At 34.5% G+C, this 24654-nt stretch overlaps 3 protein-coding genes across 3 annotated transcripts; 2 read left to right on the plus strand and 1 right to left on the minus strand.

Moving 5' to 3' along the window:
- The first annotated feature begins 195 nt into the window (after positions 1-195).
- On the plus strand, positions 196-5334 carry LOC122599919 (protein LNK1-like). The gene is made up of 8 exons (XM_043772535.1): positions 196-338; positions 538-671; positions 1513-2036; positions 2154-2391; positions 2534-3076; positions 3311-3459; positions 3605-3734; positions 4881-5334. The coding sequence occupies exons 2-8, from the start codon at positions 648-650 to the stop codon at positions 4983-4985; spliced, it is 1713 nt and encodes a 570-aa protein (XP_043628470.1). The 5' UTR covers positions 196-338; positions 538-647; the 3' UTR covers positions 4986-5334.
- A 7441-nt stretch (positions 5335-12775) lies between these two features.
- Positions 12776-16566, plus strand: LOC122602217 (endoplasmic reticulum-Golgi intermediate compartment protein 3-like). Its single transcript, XM_043774929.1, has 12 exons — positions 12776-12927; positions 13626-13699; positions 13794-13877; positions 13948-14109; positions 14196-14288; positions 14809-14985; positions 15072-15139; positions 15239-15290; positions 15370-15423; positions 15503-15592; positions 16023-16089; positions 16457-16566. The coding sequence occupies exons 1-12, from the start codon at positions 12777-12779 to the stop codon at positions 16546-16548; spliced, it is 1164 nt and encodes a 387-aa protein (XP_043630864.1). The 5' UTR covers position 12776; the 3' UTR covers positions 16549-16566.
- Positions 16567-17150: 584 nt separating this feature from the next.
- LOC122601377 (probable leucine-rich repeat receptor-like protein kinase At1g68400) lies at positions 17151-20670 on the minus strand. The gene is made up of 3 exons (XM_043774140.1): positions 20586-20670; positions 18041-19171; positions 17151-17809 (listed from the first exon to the last, which is right to left on the minus strand). The coding sequence occupies exons 1-3, from the start codon at positions 20668-20670 to the stop codon at positions 17151-17153; spliced, it is 1875 nt and encodes a 624-aa protein (XP_043630075.1).
- Between the last annotated feature and the right edge of the window lie 3984 nt (positions 20671-24654).

The raw sequence follows: 24654 nt of genomic DNA on the forward strand, positions 1-24654 counted from the left end.
CAGATCTCAAATCGTCCATTTTATCTCCACCACCAATTCCTCCCTACCTAGATACTCTCTCTCAATTTTCTCTCTCTTCTCTCCATCTTTTATTTGATCTTCCTTCCACGTGTCACCCCATCAACGCTCCCTTATTCCCCCCACCCAAAATTCATCATCATTATTCTATTTTTTTTTTAATTTTTATAATAATAATAATAATAATAATAATTTTATTTCCTTTTTTTCTCTCTGTCGTCTAGAACCTACTACCAGATTTGAGTTTACTTTGTCTCTGTAGATCCAAGGTTTATGTTTTGTTGATTGTGTTTTTTAATACATATACAAAATATATACAGGTATGTATAAATTTCTAATTTGGTTTGTTTCTTTTTTGTATGCTGATTCATTTAATATAGTGTATTAATAATATATATTAATATTAATATTAATATTAATATATACATATATATATATCATGTACGTATATGTTGTGTTTGTGGAGTTGGATTGTATTTAATTGGGGAAAACATGTGAAATGATATTTATCTTTTTCAGGTGTGAAAGTATTGGATTTGTTGAATATTTGTGTTATTGATAAGTTTTGGTGAAGAAGTATGAAGGCGGGTCGGTTCGAAATTAGTGGCGGCGGATAAATAATTGAAGGAATGTCAGATTTGTCTATTTATGAGGTATAATCATCATCATCATCAAGTTTTATTGATTTTGAATTTGTTATAAAAGTCTAGTGTTGACTTTTTAGTTTGTTTAGGTTGAGTGAGTATTTACATGCTTTTTAATGCTCTAGTAAGTGTAATACATTTAAGACCGGTGGGAAGCAAGGTCAAAGGGTTCGATCCTCACTCCCTGCAAAATGGACGGAGGTCCTTTGGAAGTAGTGTCTTTTGACCTTCGGATAGGGTAAGACTGTCTACATCTCACGTTTCCCACACCTCGTGGGAGACGGGATTGGGTAACTGTTGAATTTGAAATGTGTATAAGACCAGCGGGTTGTTGGTTGTGTCGGTCAAGAGGACGTATTTTACCGTGTAATAGAAATTTCTATCCTTGAAGGACTTGTATTGATCCTTACCCGAAAAAAATTAAAAAGTAACTACATATAGTATTAGGATGTGAGTGCCGAAATAGATAACATTAAGATGGATAACCAGCCAACATGCGAGAAGGGACATGGGGCTGGGATTTTGAACCCCTGACTGGCGTTTTTGTATCATCACAGGGTCTGCATAAATAAGATTAAGTTGAATGCAGTATTAATCTGTTGACACACCGTGGTATTTGTTAGGGTCTTTCAGGTAGTATGTAGAACCTTGGAAGTCAGGTTATAAGCTGGTATTGGCTCACTGAAAAATTTGAAACATAGCATGAATATAACGGACACTGCTTTGATGAAGAGATGTGCTTTTTGTAGTTAAAACCCAATATCTTTGAGCTGAAAAAAGGCAAGGTCTGGTCTCATGTCATACCTCTCATACACTTATGATAACTAAGCATTTGTAACTGATGTAACAGCTTGATGATATCATCTGGGATGATTTCGACCGTAGTGGTGATCATATAGTGCCCCATCCTAATGAGGATCATCATAGTGAAGATAAATATGAGGGTAGCGTCTGTAAGAAGCCCCGACGTGAAATAACACCTGTTCAGGACAACAAGGGAAAACACTATGCTTCTGGTAGTGTTTCTCAGGAAAGAGAATCCAATACAATAGCTGAAGGTAGAAATACAAAGGAAAACGAATCATCATCTCATACACCCGATGGTGTATTCACGACTTCCCGTGACGCTGACTCAGCAAAGGAAATGCCTACTTTACAATCTAATGATAATAAACTATGCGTAGATGAAAGAATTGTCAACAATCCATTCGGTGCGGTTGATAGTAACTCCTACAGTTGCCCTCCAAGTCACATCTCCCAATCTGGCGATCTTAACCTGTTCTCCAATGATGGCAATGCTAAACAATCAAATGATTCAATATATTATGGCTGGCCTGATATCGGAACCTTTGAGGATGTGGACACGATGTTAAGGTACTTATCCTCAAAAGCTAATAGCTGTTCAATTTTATTTTATGCTGAGAAGTTAATTTAACTTTTTTTCCCATCATTGTCACAAAATATATTTACATGTATTGTTTATGTGTGTAGCAATTGTGATTCATCATTTGGACTAGGAGTTACAGCAAATGATGATGAATTGGTTTGGTTTCAATCTGAAGATCCAAATGGAGAGTATGAAGAAGCATTCAAGATGGATCTTAAGTTTCCGTGTGCAGAGCCAAGCACTTTGACAAATGTATTAGATGATCATGAACCTCGAGAATCAGAGAGTAAGAGATCTAGTTTCGTGTGTGAAAGTAAAGATGTGCCTAAGATCAAAGATCAGGTTAGTCTTGTTATATTTGTGAAAGCTATTTCAGTAACCAAATACTCTCACCAGTTAAATGGGTGAACCATCTTGGTGAAGTGTCTTATAATTGTAATTTGTTAGTGATGTTTATCATTATTATCAGCATGTCAATTTGCAGAAAGAGCAGTCACAGCATCTGAAAAGCAATGACATTCAGATGTCCTTGAGTGATGAATCTGATCAAGCTTTCACCTCAGCGGGAAATTGGCAGCAAAATGAAAACCTAGGACATAATTCTGTTGGCTACATACAGAGCACCAGTTATCTGTATCCAGCTCATGATAATGTTCCGGTGCAAACAAATGATGGCTCGGTAATGACTGGTATCAAATATGAAAATACGGGTTCAGCATCTGGTTCCCAAAACGAAAGCTCTGGTGGAATTCAGCCTTCATTTAGTGGAAATTATAAACAACCTGGTATGATGCCCCAGGCGTCAAGAAGTGATACCATGTCAAGAAATATTCTGGTTTCACCCCACAAGCAATTTGGCAAGGAAAACAAGATTGAAAGTCAAAGTGATATGGAGGGAGTCAAGAAAGGAGCTTCAGGAGTATTAGATTCATTAAATGCACCAGAAGGGTCTTCCATAAGTACAGAGTTGGACGAAATATCAATAGAGGCTTCTAGTTTCCGTCAGCTCCAACAGGTTATGGAACAGGTAGGATGACTTTAACTTTATGCAGTAAAGGATTTCGTTTATTGACTTATCAAGTACCATAATACTTTGTTACTGCGCGAGGCTTCTTTTGGTATCCAATCTGACACATACTTATAACAATAAGTTATCATAACAGATTTTTGCTTCAGTAAACAGCACCCAAGTTGTTTTTATTTTAGTTTACTGTTTTGCTAAGCTATTAAGTTATGGGGTTAAAACCTTTGTTCTTTTCAGTTGGATTTGAGGACTAAGTTATGCATAAGGGATAGCCTGTACCGCTTGGCTAGAAGTGCAGAACAACGTCACAACTATGCTGGCATGAGTGGCAGCACCACAAACTGTGGAGCAACTGGTGGTCCATTAATGTCTGAAGGGACCAATAAGTACGTTTTCTTTATTAAATCTTAATACTGCGGTGATTGATAGTCTACTATTTATGATCATTTGTTATTTTCTTTTTCAGATTTTATTTTATCTCATGATTGCACCCAAGTTTTCTCTTCCTGATATTTTAATTATATGTTTCAGGTATGCTGGCCTTATGGATATGGAAACTGATACAAACCCAATAGATCGAACAATAGCACACTTATTGTTTCATAGGCCTTCAGAAGCATCTAATAGGGCTACTCCGTTACCTGTCAAACCAAATGCAAAGGTAAGATGCAAGAAGCCCTTTTCTTTAGTAGTGATATTTAAGACCTATTTACTCATGAATGAGTCAATTTACGTTATCTTTTAGCTGATAGGTAAAATGGGAAAAATATTTCATATTCACGAAAAGTAAACTAGATCAATATGTTAAAATGCATTTTTCTAAATCACTTTATTCCAAGAATTAGATTGTATGTTTGTTTGGATGGAACTGGTCACAGGAAAAACAAACCTGGTTAGGCAGCTAAATACATCTTAGTCAAAAAATGGCTCGCCTATCCTGGGTGACCCGAACAAGGAAAACCTCCTTCATGTACATATTTTTACCGTACAATTGTTGTTGCTTTATCTCCAATGGGTCAAATACGTACATTGCACATAAAGAATCAGGTTAAAAGGGTGATAGTGAAGGATTTTCTAATGAGGGAGACAGGTTGAATGAGTTGAAAGTTGCCCGAAAGTGAATTTTTAGTGCTTACACTTCCCGTATCGTGTTTTTATAAAATTGGATCTGTCTTTTTAGTAATCATATTCAATGTATTAGATTATTAACCAAAAAGTTTTAAAAGAATCCGTTGAGCTATACTCTAAAAGTTATCTTGTGTACAATGTACTAGGTTCATGGATCTACAATAGGTTCAACCGTGGTGGCCGAAAAACAATCTTGTCAAGAAACAGGAAATGAATCAGAGGACAAGATTCACTTTATTCCAAGAATTAGATTGTATGTTTGTTTGGATGGAACTGGTCACAGGAAAAACAAACCTGGTTAGGCAGCTAAATACATCTTAGTCAAAAAATGGCTCGCCTATCCTGGGTGACCCGAACAAGGAAAACCTCCTTCATGTACATATTTTTACCGTACAATTGTTGTTGCTTTATCTCCAATGGGTCAAATACGTACATTGCACATAAAGAATCAGGTTAAAAGGGTGATAGTGAAGGATTTTCTAATGAGGGAGACAGGTTGAATGAGTTGAAAGTTGCCCGAAAGTGAATTTTTAGTGCTTACACTTCCCGTATCGTGTTTTTATAAAATTGGATCTGTCTTTTTAGTAATCATATTCAATGTATTAGATTATTAACCAAAAAGTTTTAAAAGAATCCGTTGAGCTATACTCTAAAAGTTATCTTGTGTACAATGTACTAGGTTCATGGATCTACAATAGGTTCAACCGTGGTGGCCGAAAAACAATCTTGTCAAGAAACAGGAAATGAATCAGAGGACAAGATTTCGAGCACTGGAAAAAACTAACGTGTCGTTAGGTAGGCATGCTAGATCTCGGAGTGACTTTTTATTTTTTTGTAATCATGTGCATATATTATCCATAAGTTTATCAAGGGGATCCGATATGGACTCATAAGCTTGGTCAATGGTAGGGAATCTGGAGGTTTTAGTGTTTATTGGTGCCCATCCTTGTGTATCTTCTTTGTGCCGAGTTTCTGGTCTTGTATCTGTTGTATTTATTTTTCATGGTGGCCCAATTTTGACCTAGAATTCACCCATATATGTTCATATGGTGTCGTTTTTCATTCCTATATATACTTAAATACTGGTTGGTTCTGGTTCTTATATAGTTATATATATATTTTTCTTCAGTTTATGGCTAATGTAAATCGCATTTGGGCTGTTCATTTCTTACCTTACATGTGACTTGTAGTTATTGTTTCAAGCTAGACGAGTGTATACTATGCTGTTTGTAGCTGTATTGCTCTCGAATTGGATTGTGGAATCCTCGTATTTATTATTTGAATACGAAAGGGACGTAGGTTATGTTGCGATACACTGTGGTGGTTGGTGGTCTAAAAACAGATATATGGAAGATATGACGGCTAGAATTCTTCAAAAATGGTTTACAGAAGTTACAAATGGTCACAATTATATACATATTCTACATTTCTATATCCTATGGGGTTAAAAATTAGGCTGGTCGCTGAACATGTGTATCAAGAATCAGTAACCATCTTAATTGGTAATTGAACACTTGTCACTTGGTACGTGATTAGTTGGTTGATATGGGCCAAAAACATGGCTGCTTACATATGTGCAAATTTTTTTAATTGAAATAAAGCGCGACCTCAAACCTTTCTTCTTTTGGTCCATATGATTACGTTGATTGGATAATAAATACTAAAATACGTCAATATTGAAAAAATATATACGGTATTTTTTATTTTCTACAAAATTGGTTTATTTCTGAACATTCAGTGGGGTCAAAAGAACGGGGATTTATACTCGTATGTAACTTTGTTTCCTAGCCCAAATGGATTTGCTTAGGATAGATTTATCACTCTTACTTAGCCACAGATTAGTTTTATACTTGAACGAGAACGATACCCGCGCGTTGCAGCGTTGATAGAGGTGATAACAGGGTGGTGATGTAATGGCGACGATGACGGTGGCGGTGGCGGTGGCGGTGATCGGGTGATCTACATGACGGGCTTCGCCCTCAGATTTAAAATTTCGTCGAAAGTATATTGAATAACCACTCTAATGAAAGAGTATGAAATTTTAAGAACACCCATATAATTTTTATAATTTATCAATGTACGGTTTTTGAGATATTAGTAGAATAAAATGATTTATGGAGGAGGGAGAAAATAAATGTTTGGTTAAAATTTGGGGAGAGATAAAGGGTATTATAGTTATTTCAGGTAAATATAAAATAAATAGGAGGGACATTTTATGGAAATACTTAAAATCAATCTTGAAAATTTAAGTTCAATGTTGAAAATCTAAAGAAAATCTGTTTTATAATATAGTATATATATATAAATACAGAGCCAGTGAACTTTTGAAATTTACTTTGATTATTTTTATTTACAACTTTTAGCAAAATCAACCGAGGAATCAAAATTATTTACTTGGGTTGTTACATTGTACTTGAGATTAATTTGGTGTCTATTCTTATGCACGACTCCGATTCCTCAAAATCCCACAAATTTGAAGAGTGAAACACTGGATTTCTAACCCATGTGGTTTTTTTAGGGGTTAAAGATGTTACCAACTAAGCAGTTGAACTCATTGACATGCACACATACTATTAATAATAGGATCGCATGTATTTTTCAATTATCCCTACACCTTTTTAAATTATGCACAATACCTTCGAGTTAATTTTGAAGTTAACATTTGACATTAACAAGAATCACACGTTTTTAATTCGTACCTTGCATAAGAGATGTCAACACAACATACAAGAAAACTTTGTCTAACCATTATATGTTGACTAAATTACAAATTAATCAAATTAAGTACTTTACAAGTCCTTCAAAAATATGTCTTAGGGGTAAGGGTGTAGTGTCAAACCTTTGACAAGTTTCCTCCAATAAGAAATTGCCATGTGTCCAAGCCAAAAAGTAGTAAGTTCTTACCAATTTGTTGCCAAAAAGTGTGTAGTAGATATTTTTTTGCCAATTTAAAAAAAAAATTCACAGGAGCTCCCAAAGTTCATATAGATTGAATAAGACAAAAGAAAAGTCAACAATGAAAAGCTCCCAACGTTCATTTGCATCTGCCAAAACATGCAGATGAAACTTGTCAAAACTAGCCGATGAAACTTGCCAAAACTAGCCAATACATATGCTATAGGGATGCCGATTTGCCGATGCTTGCCGATGTTTTTTGCCGATAAAACAAGTCGACTACATCCTTGCCCATTAAGATTGGTAGTGAAACATGAGTTCATATAATCTTCACGAGTTTACGTATTGCTAAGATCTCTTGATTATTAATTAACTCGTAACATTTTTCTCCATACTATTCCCATTTCCACTCACTGAAAATATTGGGGAAATATTAGGTAAAACATGCAGTACCTATCTTAGATAAAATAGGGGGATTATGTAAAATTTAGGGGAGGTTATGTAAAATTTAGGGGGACAATGAATGTTTATCAAATTCAAATATTTAATTTATAACTTTTAAAAAAAAACAATATCTAAGCTTGGGTAAAGTCTGCAGTACGGATCATTTTCCCTTAAATATTTATTATCAAGAGTTTTAAATCATCGATCATTCATGGATTGATTTTATGTAACAACCGTGACTTTTGACCCGTTGACTATTTGTGCAACTTGGCTAACAATTTAGTTAGTAATATAATTTAAGTCTTTTAGAGTTCATTTAAGTGCAATGTGTTCCTATAGATCAATTTATCGTTCAACTCGGAACTTATGTTCTAGTTGAAGTCATTAGTCATGTTAATCAAATTTACATCTTGAGATGACGTTTAGATTAATTGGCGGTGTTAGACGACATTTAATCTAGTTAGAAACTTGAAATGGATCCTCCATGGGTTTCACCCAACTCATGACCTACCCAACTCACCATACTCTTATCTTTCCCCATCCATTCATTTCTCTTTCACTCTTTCTCTCTAAACACACCCAAGAACACACACACATACTCATCTCTCTCAATCTCTAAATTTCTTCTTCAATTAGTGTTGTTTGAGCAAGATTTATACAAGAATCATCATCATTATCATCATTTCTTCATCATATCAAAAATATTTGGAATTTAAAGTGCAAGAAACCTTCCATCATAGCTCAAAAACGGGTTTTTGACACTTGGGAGAAGATTTGGTAAGTTAACTCATCTCAAATTCATCATTTTATGTTAATAATCATGTTTCTAAAACAAACCCATGAGTTCTTGGTCAATTTCGTGTTCAAAAACGAATTAGGGTTCAATTAGGGTTTCGAAATGGGTCAAAATGGATTTGAGCAAGGATTTGATGTCATGGATTGAAATTATGATGTGGGTTATGTTCAATGATGTTAAAATATGGTGATTTATGCATAAAAATGTGTTTTGGAGCTTCCTTAGTCGATCTTGGAGTCAAAAATCTGCCAGTAGGAGCACGGCCGCTCAGACAGACGCTCAGTGCTTGTGGCTGCAGTTTTCCCATAATACAGATGCTCACACGGCCGACCGTGCGAGCGGCCACAATATTTCTGTTCCTTCCCCAACTTTTTCGTTCGGTTATCGGTCGACTTTTAATGATCCAAAACTTGTTTATTGGTCTTATATTAACATACTAAGGTTAACAAAATTGGTTAAACACAATTCTAAACACTTTGATTTTCAAGTGGAATTTTGGTGCTAAGTCATTGAACTGTGTCTAACCAAAACTCTTCATTTGTCATTTAAACGTTCTCGAATGACTTATAAAACATCTTTAGGGGAAATTGTGGTATAGTATAACTAGTATTGACCATGTCTTGTATTGTGACATATATTGTTAGGTTGTGGACTTTTGACGACCATTGGGCATTCGTAGCTTGATATTAACTTGCTATTGCCGATCAAGGTGAGTTCGTAGCTCCCTACTCGTTTGAGATTCGGGCTGAAAAGTGTACAACCTTTGTGTGTTAACTTGTTGTTTGTGCAATTATGTGTTGCCTTGATTGATGACATAGTTCAATTGAGCATACGTTTGATTTCCTTGATGATGACATGACTTGATTGTGCATATGTTGAGTGTCTTAACGTGTAAATACGTGGTTGTTATATGATTATTGTATGTGCGTGTTTGGTTGACTTTTAGGTTAGTTGTGTATATATGGAAGACGATAATACCTTCGAAAGGTTGGAGATGTGGTGGGAAGGCTGCGGGTGACCCTATATATAAGCATCAAAGGCCTTTCAAAAGTAGTATCGTACGAAGTATATACACATAGTGTTTGTTTCTGGGTGGACATTGATGGTCATGGTGCAATTGAGTACAATGAAGTACATTACGCGCAATTGAGTACAATGAGATACATTACGTGTAATTGAGTGCAATTGAGGGACATTGATAGACATGTTGGGCATTATAGAACTTGTTAGATACTTCTTGATATCATTATTACTTGTTCTTGTTTACTATGCGTATTCTAAATACCTTGTGTAGTTCATTATGTGAGTACATATGTGAGGGTCATTGATGGACATTGATTGATTATGTATTGTTTGAGTATGATTGATTTATTTATGATTAGGGTAGTTGTACATACATGGAAGACGATGATACATTTAATGAGTTGGAGATGTGGTGGGAAGGCTGCGGGTGACCCTGTATACAAACATCTAAGATTCCTTAAATGTAAAGTCGTATGAAATGTATGTGCATTGTGCATGGTTGAGTTGATAGACATGATGGACATGATGACAATAAACGGGTACTTACGTACTTGATGACATTAAACGGGTACTTATGTACTTGATGACAATATTGATGACAATAGAGGGACAATGTGTGCATGTACAAATAAACGGGTACTTACGTACTTGATGACATTAAACGGGTACTTATGTACTTGATGACATTAAACGGGTACTTATGTACTTGATGACAATATCGATGACAATAGAGGGACAATATGTGCATGTGCAATAAACGGGTGCTATACGTACTTGATGACAATTGGATGACATGAGAACAATTGAGGGACATTGATGGACATGTCTGGCATTTTAGAACTTGATGGATATTTGTTGATGTCGACATTCTGTGTTCTTGTGCATTATGTGTGTTCTAGTTATGGTATGATTGTGCAATGGATACATGTGGGTCCAGGTTGCGCTACGAGCCAACCTATATTGAGTACTTGCGCCTTTTAAGGACTTACTGTAAGTATGTTCCTTGTTCATTAGCTTAGTTCATATTGTGAATGGCTTTGGCATTAGATCCTCGTCATTTGCCCCTACGAACTCACCAACTTAGTGTTGACCTTGTTTAGTACACTTTTCAGGTAACCTTGTGAATCCAAGACGTGATGGTTGATGGGTGCTTGCGCTAGAGTTTGGGCTTAGTCTTACATGGATCAAGGATTCATTTGCCCCTATTTGCATTATGCTTTATGTACTTGTTTGTTGATGATGGATTCACCGAATCCCTTTATTTTCATATAGTTCATGTTCTACGATAATCCCATGTATACAAATGATATATACTTGTGCGCACGAATAGTTGTGCGCATGAATAGTTGTTGGATGTTACAATTGGTATTTCATATTAGTTTTATTGTAACACACTAACAAATATAGTTTTTGTAATGGAATTTAAGTTTTTAGTTGTTCTTATTTGTTTATTTTCTAAGGATTTTATTATTTCCAGTGGCTTCAATGGAAATAGTAGTTTTTTTTATAATATATAGATGATTATATTTTTACCTTTTATATAATACTAGATTTTAGATCTGTGTCATATACATGGGTTTTACAACATTATTAATATAACAACTAATATATGAAACAAAAAAAAGACTTATACGTTAAATGTAAAAATACACTTTAAAAAATTGAGATATTTAAATGTAATACTGAATGGTAAATAATATCAAGGTTCGTGGGATTTTATATAATCTTGTCTGTTTTGATTTAATTTGTAGGTTTCAGTTTATATAGAAGAATCTGTATATTAAATATAATTTGATTTTGATTACTAATAACAACAATGATTATCTTAATTATTAAATTAAATAGATTACAGTTAATAATATAAAATAAAATATTGATATAAATATGTAAGGTCCCAACTTTTAGCTATATTTTATTATTAGATAGACATTATGCAATAAAGTATTAATTATTTTTAAAATAGGTTAAAAAGTATAAATTGGTGATGAAAAATCAAAAAATGTAAATTAATATTGAGAAATTGAATGTTGTGATTGATTAATTGAAGTTAGGTCTGTTTTCTTTACTCTATATTAATATTAAGATTAAGATACTATATAAATGTTATTATCTTTTTTTTATAATTTAAGGTATAACTTGATCATAATTTAATAATATTTACTATTTTGGCCTTTCGTTTTGTTGGTTTAAAGCTCTATTTTGTTGTTTTTATCTTCTCTTTTTGTTTTTGTTGTACTATTGCGATTATATGTTTCTTTTTCTTATAACTAAATTGCAAGTTGTTTTTATGGGTTTTTTTTGTGTGAATAAATTGGCTGTTGTTGCATCATTGCTATTTTGCTGTTGATTTTTAGTTGTATTAAAGTTGTTGTTTCGATATTGTATTATTGGTGTTTTTTATAGAATTTTGTACGACTTCAAGGTTGTTTTGAAGCTATTTCGAAGTTATTTTGTTCCAGTTACGCAACTTTTTTTTGCTGTTGTTTAGTGGCGGTTATGAGACTCATTAGTTATTAAGTAAAATTTTTTTGCCGCTGTATATAATTTTTGGATGCGCCTCCATTTCTACTTATTTACCTTTTTATATCTATACTACTATATAAAGCGAACTACCTCTTTCCCTTTAAGTAATTAAGACTTTGAAATGACCATATTACTCCTCTTCTTTATTCACTAATTTAAATATATTCACCTGTATACATATAATACCCTTAATGAAATAATTTAAATATATTCACCACTGCCGCCGCCGTCGCACATCGGCACCACCACTGCCACCGTTTTCATACCGTCGTCGTTACCACCATCATCGTTGCATCATGTGAGCATCCGTCTAGTTGTTAATAAAAATTTCTACCTTGTGCAATATGACGCACCGTATTATGCTACAAAATTTTCATTTAAAAAAAAAATTTATTTTATGTGATGTTTTCCTTTTTGCAAAGGGTTATTTATTTTTAATCATGATATTTATTTAATGCCATAAATTTAATATTAATATGTTTATCAAAATTTAATACAGTATTACGTTTGGAAAAAGTATAAAATCCATTTAAGTTATTAAAGAAAAACTATAGGCCCATATATTACCACATCATCTTTTGACCCAAAAATATCGCACTCCAACCCAAAAACAATGAAAAAATGAAAAAAACACTCATCAATGGCGGATTATCGTCCAACGAATTCAAAACCAACGGAAAACTTCACCGGAGATCACATCACATTATTCTCTAACATTTTCCGGCCACCCGATATTGCATTACATTGGAATTTTTTATAAACATGCATGCATGTAAATTAATATAAGAACAAATATTAAAAAAGGTGGTGAGTTATATTTGAATTTGATGTAAATTAATCTGAAAAAAATTAAAGAGATATTGTTGTTGGGTTTGGATATCGTCAGGGATCGATATGGGGATGATGAATAGAGTGTTTAGTAGGGTACGACGTCTGGATGCGTACCCTAAAGTAAATGAGGATTTCTATAGCCGGACGCTTTCTGGTGGTGTAATTACATTAGCTTCATCTATTGCAATGATATTCCTTGTGTGCTCTGAGCTAGGTATATATAATCTACGATACGTATTATACATTTTTAGCAATTGATTTTTGTTGTTTGTCACGATTTGAAGGAGTCACATACGCTAGCTATCTGTTTAATTTCGTACGTTTTGTTTGATCCTTTAAAGTATATCCTATTTAGACGTCTTTTATTAGGATTAGGTAAATGTCGATCAGAAAAGCCGTGTATCCACATCAAACGATTTTCGTTTGACAACTTTACACTTACATCTCATATGTTATTCTTTTGTTTATAATGGCGCAAGACTAAAATGGTCTTATGGCAATCCTTTGCAGACTACATATAAACTTAATTGCCCGATATAATCATCAGAAAAGTACTTTAATTACCTTAATAGTTAGTTCCAAAAGTTTTAAGTAACATATTACAAGGCTAAAATACCTATTATATTATTACTAAAGTGAACAAACATGTTTAAGAAAATGAACATTCATACTTGGCTAAGGAACTGAAACTAAGTAAACAATTATCCAGAAAATAATTTTTTTTTTTTTTTTCATCAATATGATTGTAAGTTGGACTTGTAAGCAATTTAGGGAGTGAAAGTTCAGTCTTATGATTGTGCTAATAGGTTGCTTGTACAGTGATTCCAAATAGATTATCAGGCATTAGACATGTCAACTCAACGTCTCAGCATTGTTACGTTGTTAGTGACTTGGTTTCTTATCCCATTGCAGGACTATATCTCCAAACAGTAACAGAATCAAAGCTTGTAGTTGACACTTCAAGAGGGGAAAAGATTACAATAAATGTAAAGATTGTTTATAGTTTATTACACTTCAAGAGATTTAGATAACATTTTTGACCGTAGAGCTCAATTATATGTATGTTGCTTGTAAATACAGTTTGATATCACATTTCCTGCGGTTTCTTGTACTCTACTCAGTCTTGATGCCATCGACATCAGTGGGGAGCAACATCTTGATATTGTACGTATCTGCTTAAAGCATTCTAAAACTATATCATATTTATAGTTCTGATTACAATTTATGCTTGCAGAAACATGCTGTAATGAAGAACAGAATCGATCCTAATGGCAATGTGATTCAAGTGAGATATGATCATATTGGGGTACCTAAGTTTGGTAAGCCAATTCAGAAACACGGTGAAGAGATTGGACATAATGAAACATATTGTGGTTCATGTTATGGTGCAGAGATTGTATGTCTGCTTTTACGCATTACTACAAAAGCTAACAAATTATTACCAAATCATTCATTCATGCTACTGTTTAATTAACATTGCAGTCAGAAGCTGAATGTTGTAACTCATGTGATGCGGTTCGTGAAGCATATCGAAAGAGAGGATGGGGATTGATGAATCCTGATTTGATTGACCAGGTTGGTGGTTTGTTTCAAGATTTACATGTATCAAAAGGGCAAAAACCGATAACCAACCTATCTTGGGGTTACGTGTCTAGGATTGCATTTTAACTTGCTTAATGCTTGTTTTTAAGCAGATAAGCGATAACAAACACTCTATGAAAACTGCTTATGTGCTTATTTTATAAGGAATAAGCACTCATAAATAAACAGGATGATAGCTACTCATATTTTCCACCAGACAACCGTTTATAAATGGGAAGTGATATTCGTACCACTATTTTTGATTGATGTACCGCAGAGTACAAGTTTTATAGCTGACTGTACAAGCGAGTGATGCGCAGCTGTGTTAAATTTATCAAATAAAATGGTACTGATATTATTTCCCATTATAAATAAGCAATCCCAAGTCCATCTACTATATTTAGAAAGAAAGTAATGGGGTATAAATGGACATTTTGGAACTAAAGTTGGTAATGTATTGTATGCCCTATTAAAAAAAAGTCAATGTTAAAAGTTAACATTCTTGACATGTTAGTGCAAAAGAGAAGGATTTGTTCAGAGGATTAAAGCTGAAGAAGGTGAAGGATGCAATTTGTATGGGTCATTAGAAGTCAACAAAGTGGCTGGAAATTTTCACTTTGTCAAAAGCTTTCATCTGGCAAATATGCAAGTACCCCATGATACTAAGGCCTTCCAAGATGATAGTTATAATGTAGGCTACCATTTTCTACATTTTTTTGACAAAGTTAAATTCATGTAATTATCTTGGCTCTATTTAAATGCTGACATATGTCTCAGATAAGCCATAAGATAAATAAACTTTCTTTTGGAGGCCATTATCCTGGTATAATCAATCCACTTGATGGGTAAGAGTTTTTGTTGACTTTCTAGAGTCAAAGTCATTTCTTTTTCAGAGATTTGATAATAAGATGTGTTTGTTATCTGTTGTGTATATGGCTATTCAGTGTGCAATGGATTCAAGGAACTCCAAATGGAATGTATCAGTATTTTATAAAGGTTGGTATCTGTTGTTACTCTACAACTCGTTCTAAAAAATCCGTAGATGTATAAAATGTAAATCTTGTCTAAATTGCAGGTGGTACCAACTGTTTACACTCCTCTTAGAGGCCCGATTATTCGCTCAAATCAGGTATTTAATTGACTTTACAGATGAAATATGTTATGATCAATTTCTTGGCTGTATAAAACTACAAATTTGTATTGTACAGTTCTCTGTGACAGAACATTATAAGGGTCCAGACACTGGTCAACGGGCACTTCCTGGAGTCTTCTTCTTTTATGACCTCTCTGGAATTAAGGTCTGTTTCAGTTCTGTAGCCATTACATTTCCCAGAGGATATTTACCTATTATGCATGGTTAAGAGTATTTATAACTCGTGTTACCTTAGCCTAATTTTACTTTCCAAGTCTTTCTTTTATAATTTGACCTTAATCTTTTTTGGGTTTCTGTTAGATAAAACTTGGTATATAATACATGAATAGATTGGGTTTCAGATGTATCTTTCATTAATATAACTTTCATCAAGTGTCATATAGCACAAATAAAAATATTTATGGTCAATATTGTTAAAAGATGACTTTGAAAGTCAAAATAGGACATTTAAATTGGGATGGAGGGAGTACTTTATAAAAAACATGAAGAAACACAACTGGAAGATATAAAATGGGAGAAGAAGCCGTTTCTCACAATGACTTCTTTTAAGTATCGTTGTCTTTGTGCTTCTGCAGGTGAATTACGCAGAAACACGGACTTCCTTCTTACACTTTTTGACCAATATTTGCGCAATAGTTGGAGGTATACTTTTGATTATGCTCACTAGAGGTGACATCGTAAACCAATAATGGGTGATTGGGAATATTTTATTTAATTTTTCTTCAATGGATAAGTGGGTCAAGCTGGTTGAAAGTCATCGAAAGAGTATTTATATGCATAAAAACCTGAAGAATGACTCTATTGAAAAAAGTTGGATTATGCCGGACATCATGTAGTTTATAATTATATTTGAGGCACTTGTGATCTTGAAAGCTAAAAAAACAGACAACAAGGGGCTTGTGGTTCTCCCACTTGACCAGTTACCCAACCCGTCAAACCATCCATTTTGCCACCTCTATAACTGATAGTTATGTCGAGTAATAACATGATTTTTTCATGTTGTATTTAGGCATCTTCACAGTTGCGGGGATCGTAGATTCATTTATTTACCATGGTCAGAGGGCCCTAAAGAAGAAAAGAGAAATCGGAAAATTAGGATAAAGTGAAAATGGTCATATACTGTTATTCTCTATAAATCTTTTCCACATAATGCCAGCTTGACATCCAATGAGACAATATCTCTCGATATTATCAATGTAATTATCTTATCTGACGAGTTTTTTGTAATGCTTTATGCAACGGGTCTTCATGTATAGTTTAAGGCATAGGAACAATTACAGCAATATTTTTTATTCTATTTGAAAGGTATACACAGTTTTTGGTCTCAATATACTAAAGAAATATGGCATTCATTCTTCATATGCTTCAACTTTGTAAACAAGTAGACGAACTTACAAAGGAAGTGGAAAATCAAAAAGTATAGAAGTCTTTTTCATTCAGTGGTATGAAAAATAAGCTCAAACACACTTTACCAAAACACTTGAAACGTGCATTTTTGCTTTAAGTAAAAACATTAAAGAACCTCATATATAACACATCAATGTTAGATTTATTTTCTTTTCAAAATAACAAAATTTAAACAATCTTCACAACTTTGTACCATGCATTCTTAAATTCCCTTACCCCTTATGTCCCAAACCATTCTCCGTATACATTTTATAGTGCACATGTGATTTGTGATGAAATTTAGGCATTAGCACAAATCATCTTGATGGAGTCGCAGACATGGAATCATCAGTCAAAGAACGATCACCAGATAGATCTTCTTCACTTTCTGAATCGGCATTAGGAGTCTTAATACTCTCGACTTCTCTTACTACCTCACTCATCTCAGGTCGTTTTTCTGGTGATTTGTCACAACAATGCACGGCTAGTTCTAGCAATTTCAACATCCCATGTATCGCACTTCTTTGCACCATGATCTCTAAATCAAAGATCTCAGCGGTCCATTCTTCACGAACTGCACGATGTACCCAACTGCAAAGGTCAACAGCTCTGCTGTCTTGTGGAACAGAATGAATGCTAACTCTTCCGGTCAGGAGTTCCATAATTAGGCTGCCATAGCTCCATACATCAGACTTCTTTGAGACTTTTTTGGAGGTTTGGTATTCAGGGGATTGGAAGGAAACCATTCGTTGAACCGCTATTGTCTTTGAGATAATTGAGGTAAGACCATAGTCAGAAACAAACACCATGTTGTTCTCATCAATGAGTACATTGGATGATTTTAGATTGCCATGAGGAACTTGAGTTTGTGAATCATGGTTCATGTGTAAGTACTCTAAGGCTCGTGCCACTCCACGTGCAATGGCTAACCTTGTACTCCATCGGAGTGGGATTCGTTCACTCGTCCCTCTTCCTCCTATATTCACAAATGTTATCAATATTTACGCTTTTAAAACAACTATTTATGTAGTATTCTGGCCGAAAAACTTACATAAGTATGCTTAAGTTTTATAAATTGGAATGTTGCTAGATTATATAACATGTATTCAAGTAATAAGAATATGTGACTGCTAGACTAAGAATTAATATGAAATAATATGATAAAAGATTATAATAAAAATAAAGAAAAAAGTTGAGTAAAATTTACCATGGAGGCGATTGAAAAGGCTCCCATTTGGTATGAACTTATGCACCAACAATTTTTCTTCCTTTGAGTAAAAGTATGCTAGAGGTGCTGCCAGGTTTGGATGTTTATGAGCCGCGATGACCTGCAAATGACTCATGAATTCATTTTGGCTCAATGGCTTCAAATCTCTTAGCCTTTTCACTATGACACTTCTTCCGTCTTCCAACCTTGCCCTATATGTGTTTCCGAAATTCCCTTTGCCCAAACTCTCAGCTGACGCCTTCATAAGGCTATCTAGCTCAAATTCGGGTTCTCCATTCACAAAAACAAGCTTTTCTTGGTCTTGCTCTGACACTGGTTGTTGATCAATCACTCTACTTGGTAATTCCTGCCCCTTTTCCTCATCATTGTCATGTACAGCGTTCTTTTTCTCCATGATCTTTTGATTAAGTACTTTAGTTCTCTTAAATAGAACCATTAACAGCATAAGAAGAACAAAAAATCCTAAAATATTAATAATAATCAAGATAATACGGATGTCAGACTTGTTTGAACTATTTGAAGAATCATTAACTGGTGATGTGAGTGTACATGGTTTTGAAGAGGGTGATCCACACAAAAGTTGGTTATGATCATACGAAGAAGAGTTGAATGATTGAAGTATTTTAGTTTGTGGTATTTGTCCTGAGAGACTGTTGCTTGAGACGTTAAGTTCTTTCAAACTTGACTGATCAAATGCTGGAATTGAACCTGTCAACCTATTTTCTTGGAGTTGTAACGACTCCAAGAGAGTCAGGTCGACGAGTGAAAGTGAAATTGGCCCGTTAAAGTTGTTGTTAGACAAATCAAGTCGGGCTAAATCCACGTTCTTTGAGAAGTCCATTAGGTGGCCAGATATCAAGTTATTTCTTAAGCTCAAAATGGATAGAGCGGTGAGGTTGAAAAGCGCGTCAACTTTGGTATCCCCAGTAATGTTAAGATTCTCAAGAGTTACACCAACAACTCTGCCATTGCAAGTAAGCCCAAACCACTCATAACAATTGAAGGTTTGCCATTTTTCGTCAAGAAAAGTGTTATGAAAACCAGCCTTGAGCGCCAGAAGAGCATTTCGTTCATCCTCAATGAAACCTACCACAATTGCAGCATTCCCCACTGCAACAACGGAATAGTTATGTAACACAAAAGATGCAAATAATACCAACTTAAAAAACTTAGATGAACACATGATATTGGTTTTCATTGATCTGGCATTTCAGTATGACCAATATATTGTACTTGATAGCCTAACATGGAAAAGAAAGATAATATTCCACAAGGATACCTACATATGATATGACTTATGTATTGTTACATTGTTTGAAGTGGATATCAAGAAATTCTAATTCATATTTTATAATATTGGCATTTTCCATCTGAGAATCCTAAGCCTAAGACCAAGAACAAGTGATATTGTGGTTTCTATCCTAAGTGTATAAAGGGTGATAATTTTGTAACATCCGTGAATTTTGACTTTAGTTGACCCGTTAAATATATGTACTTTTGGCTTAATTAAGATTAATTGAGTGTCATATGATCGAGTTGTGATTTAATCGTGTTCAAGGTGTTTATGGGAATTTATGTTTGTTGTAATTGAATTATGTTCGTGGGCTAGTCAAGGTTATTGGTCGTTAATAAAATGGTCGATTGTTATTTGTGGAGTAACTAAATTAATTAAGTATATAGACTATCCATGGGTCAACTCTTACCCATTTACCCACCCCTATCTTCCACCCACCTCCCTTCATTTCTCATCCATTCATTAATCATTTCTCTCTCTCTTCTTGAATACAAAACACCTACACACATATATCTCTTTCTCTCTAAATTTTAATGCAACAAAATTTGGTTCCAAGCTAGATTTTGTTAGGGGTTTTTATCATCATCATCATTCCTCCAACATATCAAAAATTTGGGTTTGTAAGTGCAAAGATTCATTCATTTCGGGTAAAGTTCGAACTCAAATCTTAGGTGAAGCTTTTGGTGAGTTAAATCTATCCTTGAATCATCATTTTATGTTTATAAGCATATAATTATGTCAAGCAATAAAGAACCTAGGTCAAATTTGGGTCAAAGGTCAAAGTAAAATCAAATTAGGGTTTCAAGTTTCAATTGGGTAAAAATTCAAATTTTTAAAGCATTATATATGTTAATGGAAGGAAATGTAGTTATGGGTTATGTTGTTTATATATGTTTGTCAATGTCTAAATATGTTGTTTATACCTCAATCGAGTCTTAGAACATTCCAAAACCAATTTCTAGTTCAATTAGGGTTCTTGAGGTTGAAATGGGTCAAGAAGGAATTTTTGCTTCATTCTTGAGTTATAGAGTGGATTCATGACTTAAATTTCAATGGTTTATGATTTATACAGTTGGTTCATGCATAAAAATGAGTTACAAGTCATCCTTGATTGATTTGAGTTCTGAAATTAGGGTTTTATTGGTCCTTGGTTGTAATCTAGCTTATGTTGCTGCTGCTCGATCTCTTCAGGCTTGGGCGTAGCTTATGTCCCAAATGGGCGTAGCTTACGCTGGCCACTAGCTTTGTGGCCACTAGCTTTGTGGCGTAGGTTACGACCAAATGGACATAGCTTACGCCCCTCCCCATCTTGCATTTTTACATTACGCTCGAAACCTTCTATTTACGCAAAGAAATCAAAGTCCAGATACCAAAATTGCATATTCTAGGACAGCGTAACCTACGCTAAGAAACAATGTACCTTACACTCCTTTATGTCTGGCCCACCGTAACCTATGCCTAGATTGACCGTACCCTACGCTCTTTATATATGAACCACCGTAACCTACGGTCATGGTCGCCGTAAGTTACGACCTTTAGTTTTACTGGTTTTCAAGTCTTTCTTCCTAGTTCAACTTTGACTTTCCTTGGACCGAGCTTAGCTTCCCTTTGGACCATTCCTTAGTTTTTCTAGCGTCTCAGTCGAGATTTATGAGTCGTCTAAAGTCAAGAGTTCTTTCATAACAAATGTGATAGGTCGCGGGCATGTGGTGAACGTTGAACAACTATAAATCCTTCGTAACTTGACTTTTGCCGACAAGGTGAGTTCGTAGCCCCTTTTTCTTGTATGACTTTGGGGTGAAAAGTGTACTTGTGATCGTTTATGTTATGTGAACGTTGTATGCTCGTTTAGTTATCGTATCATGGTATATGTGTTTCGTTATATTCGTACATATGATTGTTTGACCATTTAGCCAAGGTTACAAGATCGTTATGGTTACAAGATCGATTGGTTATGTTGGATTGGTTAGAGAGACGGAGCCAGAAGATGTTTGACGAGGGGGCAAAGTTTATTTTTTTTTGTCATACTTAAAAGAGTCGTATCCAAGAATGTAAAATAAATTAGGCCCTTACTCGCAGAGTTGGTTCTCTTTAGGGGCCCGTGGGGGGCCGGGCCACCGCCGTTTTTCGTTTAATAGTATTAATATACCCGTATTTTGTCCAAAATAATTTATATCTATTAAGTCGGCCCCCAAGGATTATTTTTTAAAAAACCTTTGATACGTTTAATAAATTTAATAGTACAATAAAATTTACCTTTTTGGTTTTTATAACTCACAATTAACTTAGTCCATTCAAATTTCTCTATTTTAGCCTACAATTCACAATCTACGTAACAAGGTCTTCCTCCCTTTTTGAGTTTTAGGCTCCAGAGAAAAATAAAATTTACCTTTTCAGTTTTTATAACCCACAATTCACTTAGTCCATTCATAATTCTATGTTTTAGCCAACAATCCACAATCCACGTAACAATGAATTTTTTCCACAATCACAATCCAACGTCTTTTCTCTGGGTATATTCATAAGTCTTTGTAGTTTTTTGTTGGTTAGAAACTATGTATTAGTAATTTGAATGGAAAACTTAGATTGTTAGTGTTATTTTTGTTTGACCCGACCGGATTAAGTATATTGCATGACCATAATATAATACTCGGAACATAGCGATAGCAAAAAAAAAGTTTTTTGCCCCCACCGCTAAAAATTTTAAGATCCGCCACTACTAACTTGAAAATAAAAAATGGACCCTCAAAAGAATTTCTATCTACACACTGTGTGTAATTCTCATATTTAATCCCATTTTTTTTAATAAATAGAACCACATGTGCTAGGCAAGATCTCATTAAATGAAAACATATACAATCATAATGCAAGAAACCCAAAAAATATATCTTTTGTGAAATAATTAGCTTGTATATATATATATCTTTTTTACATAACTTTTATGATTATTATAAATAGTTTTTTGAGATAAATATATATAGTAATTTGAAATAATATAATTTTGCCACAAATACCTACGCTATTAACGTATTACACATTTTTCTTTAACCTTTCTTCAAATGTTCTATTAATAATTAAAACAATTCAAGTTTTTATTCTTCCAATGGAGAGATCTATATCAAAATTAATGATTATATGACCAATTACTTCTAAAGAATAAGGTTATGACAACGAAGATAATATTTGTATGTAACTATGTATTTCCTATCTATTTTTTCTTACTTAAAAAAATTACAAAATACCATTTAACTTCTAAAAAATTACATTGTACCAAAATTGGTGTGGGGGCAACTGACCCCGATGCCCCCATAGTGAATCCGTCCATGATTGGTTATGTTGATCGGTTACTAAACCAAGGTTACAAGTTTGTTGTATGATCGGTATGATCGTTGTGTGATCGTTTGTTGATCCAATCAAGGTTTAACGTTTGTTATCCCGACACTTAATTCTTATTGTCAAAACCTACAAACTCACCAACTTTATGTTGACGCATTTTAGTTAGTTTTCAGGTAATCAAGTGAATCAGAGGCATGATGGATGATATCATTGCATGTGGTAGGATTAAGCTTGGACTTTTGTGGATCCGCACTACAAAAAAACAGGTCTTCAAGGACTGAAAAATAGGGAATGAAAAATAGAGACTGATTTTCCTATTTTATATAGGCTGGTACTTTCTACGACTAAGCTGTAGTAACTGAATAATCAACAGTGACTGATTTTTCAGTCTCTGAAGTCCTCTTTTTTTGTAGTGCCGTGATTCATTGCTCTCGTCTATGGATTAAGCCTAGGATCGTTAGCCATCATTTGAATTATATCTTTTGTAAACTATTAATGGTGTTGTGCTCTGATGAGCGTCCATTTTGTGATAAAAACCATTATTGAAAGGCTTCATTTCTATGCTTAAATGATTTATTATTCTGAAACTATTGGTATTTAATGAATCATATGTTTATGCAGATTCATGAAAGATGCGAGAAAGGGTAAATGACATCAAGTGACTCAAGAAGGAAGCCTATGATGTTACAGACACAAGGAAGTGATTCGGGAGCCAAAAGAAGACGCAAAATAACGAACAACAGCAACCAGCGCTGCTGGCCACCACGAGTGCCGCTTCCTGAACATTACCAGCGCCGCTGGCCCGTTAAGCCCAGACCCAGCACCGCTGGCAAGCCCAGCCAGCGCTGCTGGGCGTCCCAGATCAACAACCAACTTAAATTACTATTTAAGCCGAACTAACCTTCAAAACCTTAAGAGAGAGCCGATTTACCAGCCCTAGCCGCCCATTATCAACCCTAGACCGACTTTGCAGATTTCCAAAAGGTTTTGGAGCTTCTAACGCATTCCGATCTTCAATCTTGGTCTAGATCTTTTATGTTTTATTTACTTTTATTGTTGAACAATGTGTTTTATAATCTCAGACTTTGTTATTCCTTTAATAATGCTAGGCTAGTAGGCTGAATACTTGTTTGGATCAATGTGATCATGTAGACGCTTATTGTTTTACCGTGTTTGTTTAGAATCTGTTGGAGTGTGTTTTACTGTTTATCGTAGATCCATGTTTATTAATAGTTCATATTATTATCGGTTCTATATATGAACATATTAGTTTAATTCTGATGGTTGTCTATGATCATATACTAGGACTAATATGCCAGGACAGAAAATGACTAGTCAGTCTATAACTAGAAGTAAAAAATGATTCACTTGTAGCCGAGGGATACAGAACCATAGTAATTAGGATGAATTGACATGATGCTTAACAATGTCAGACGCGATCCTTTGACTTGGAAACAAGCACTGTGGTCATCGGAGATAATTATATCTGGCCATGGCTTAAGAGCCATGTAATTAAAAATGAATTAGTAACACAAACTTTAGGTCATTAATGCTTAAACAATGAATCTAGCGAGATTTTGTTTATAGGGTAGTGTGAGTCTAGCGACATCACTAGTGATTAGGCGAAGTGAATCTAACGAGAATCTGAGCCGTGATTAAGTTTCCAACAGTCTAGCAAACCATTAGGATAGTATTTGGTCATACCATGAGATCGGAGATGCCAAACAAGTCTTTTAATTTAATTACTGTTATTAGGTTCCTCACAATTTTACATTGTTTCTTCAGAAACGGCCTGCCCCGGTAATACCGGATATTTACTTTAAAGTAGTAGTTATTTAGGAGTTAGTGACAAACCCCCAAAACAACTAAGAATTACACACATTACTAGATTAGGTAAATCAACGCGTCCCTGTGAACGATCCTGTAGCTTATCACTGGACTATACTGCATTGACCAGGTTCTC

This window comes from Erigeron canadensis, chromosome 5 (genome assembly GCF_010389155.1).
Source record: "Erigeron canadensis isolate Cc75 chromosome 5, C_canadensis_v1, whole genome shotgun sequence".
Lineage (NCBI taxonomy): Eukaryota > Viridiplantae > Streptophyta > Magnoliopsida > Asterales > Asteraceae > Erigeron > Erigeron canadensis.

Excerpts from the sequence above, each read along its gene's own strand:
- LOC122599919 (XM_043772535.1), top strand. The coding sequence starts at position 648 with ATGTCAGATTTGTCTATTTATGAG. Across the intron at positions 2,037-2,153 it reads GATGTGGACACGATGTTAAG|CAATTGTGATTCATCATTTG; the intron begins GTACTTATCCTC and ends TTATGTGTGTAG. Across the intron at positions 3,460-3,604 it reads ATGTCTGAAGGGACCAATAA|GTATGCTGGCCTTATGGATA; the intron begins GTACGTTTTCTT and ends TATATGTTTCAG.
- LOC122602217 (XM_043774929.1), top strand. The coding sequence starts at position 12,777 with ATGGGGATGATGAATAGAGTGTTTAGTAGGGTACGACGTCTGGATGCG. Across the intron at positions 13,878-13,947 it reads GGGAGCAACATCTTGATATT|AAACATGCTGTAATGAAGAA; the intron begins GTACGTATCTGC and ends TTATGCTTGCAG. Across the intron at positions 15,140-15,238 it reads ATAATCAATCCACTTGATGG|TGTGCAATGGATTCAAGGAA; the intron begins GTAAGAGTTTTT and ends ATGGCTATTCAG.
- LOC122601377 (XM_043774140.1), bottom strand. The coding sequence starts at position 20,670 with ATGCAAGATGGGGAGGGGCGTAAGCTATGTCCATTTGGTCGTAACCTA. Across the intron at positions 19,172-20,585 it reads CCACAAAGCTAGTGGCCAGC|TGGGGAATGCTGCAATTGTG; the intron begins GTAAGCTACGCC and ends CCGTTGTTGCAG. Across the intron at positions 17,810-18,040 it reads CCTTTTCAATCGCCTCCATG|GAGGAAGAGGGACGAGTGAA; the intron begins GTAAATTTTACT and ends TTGTGAATATAG.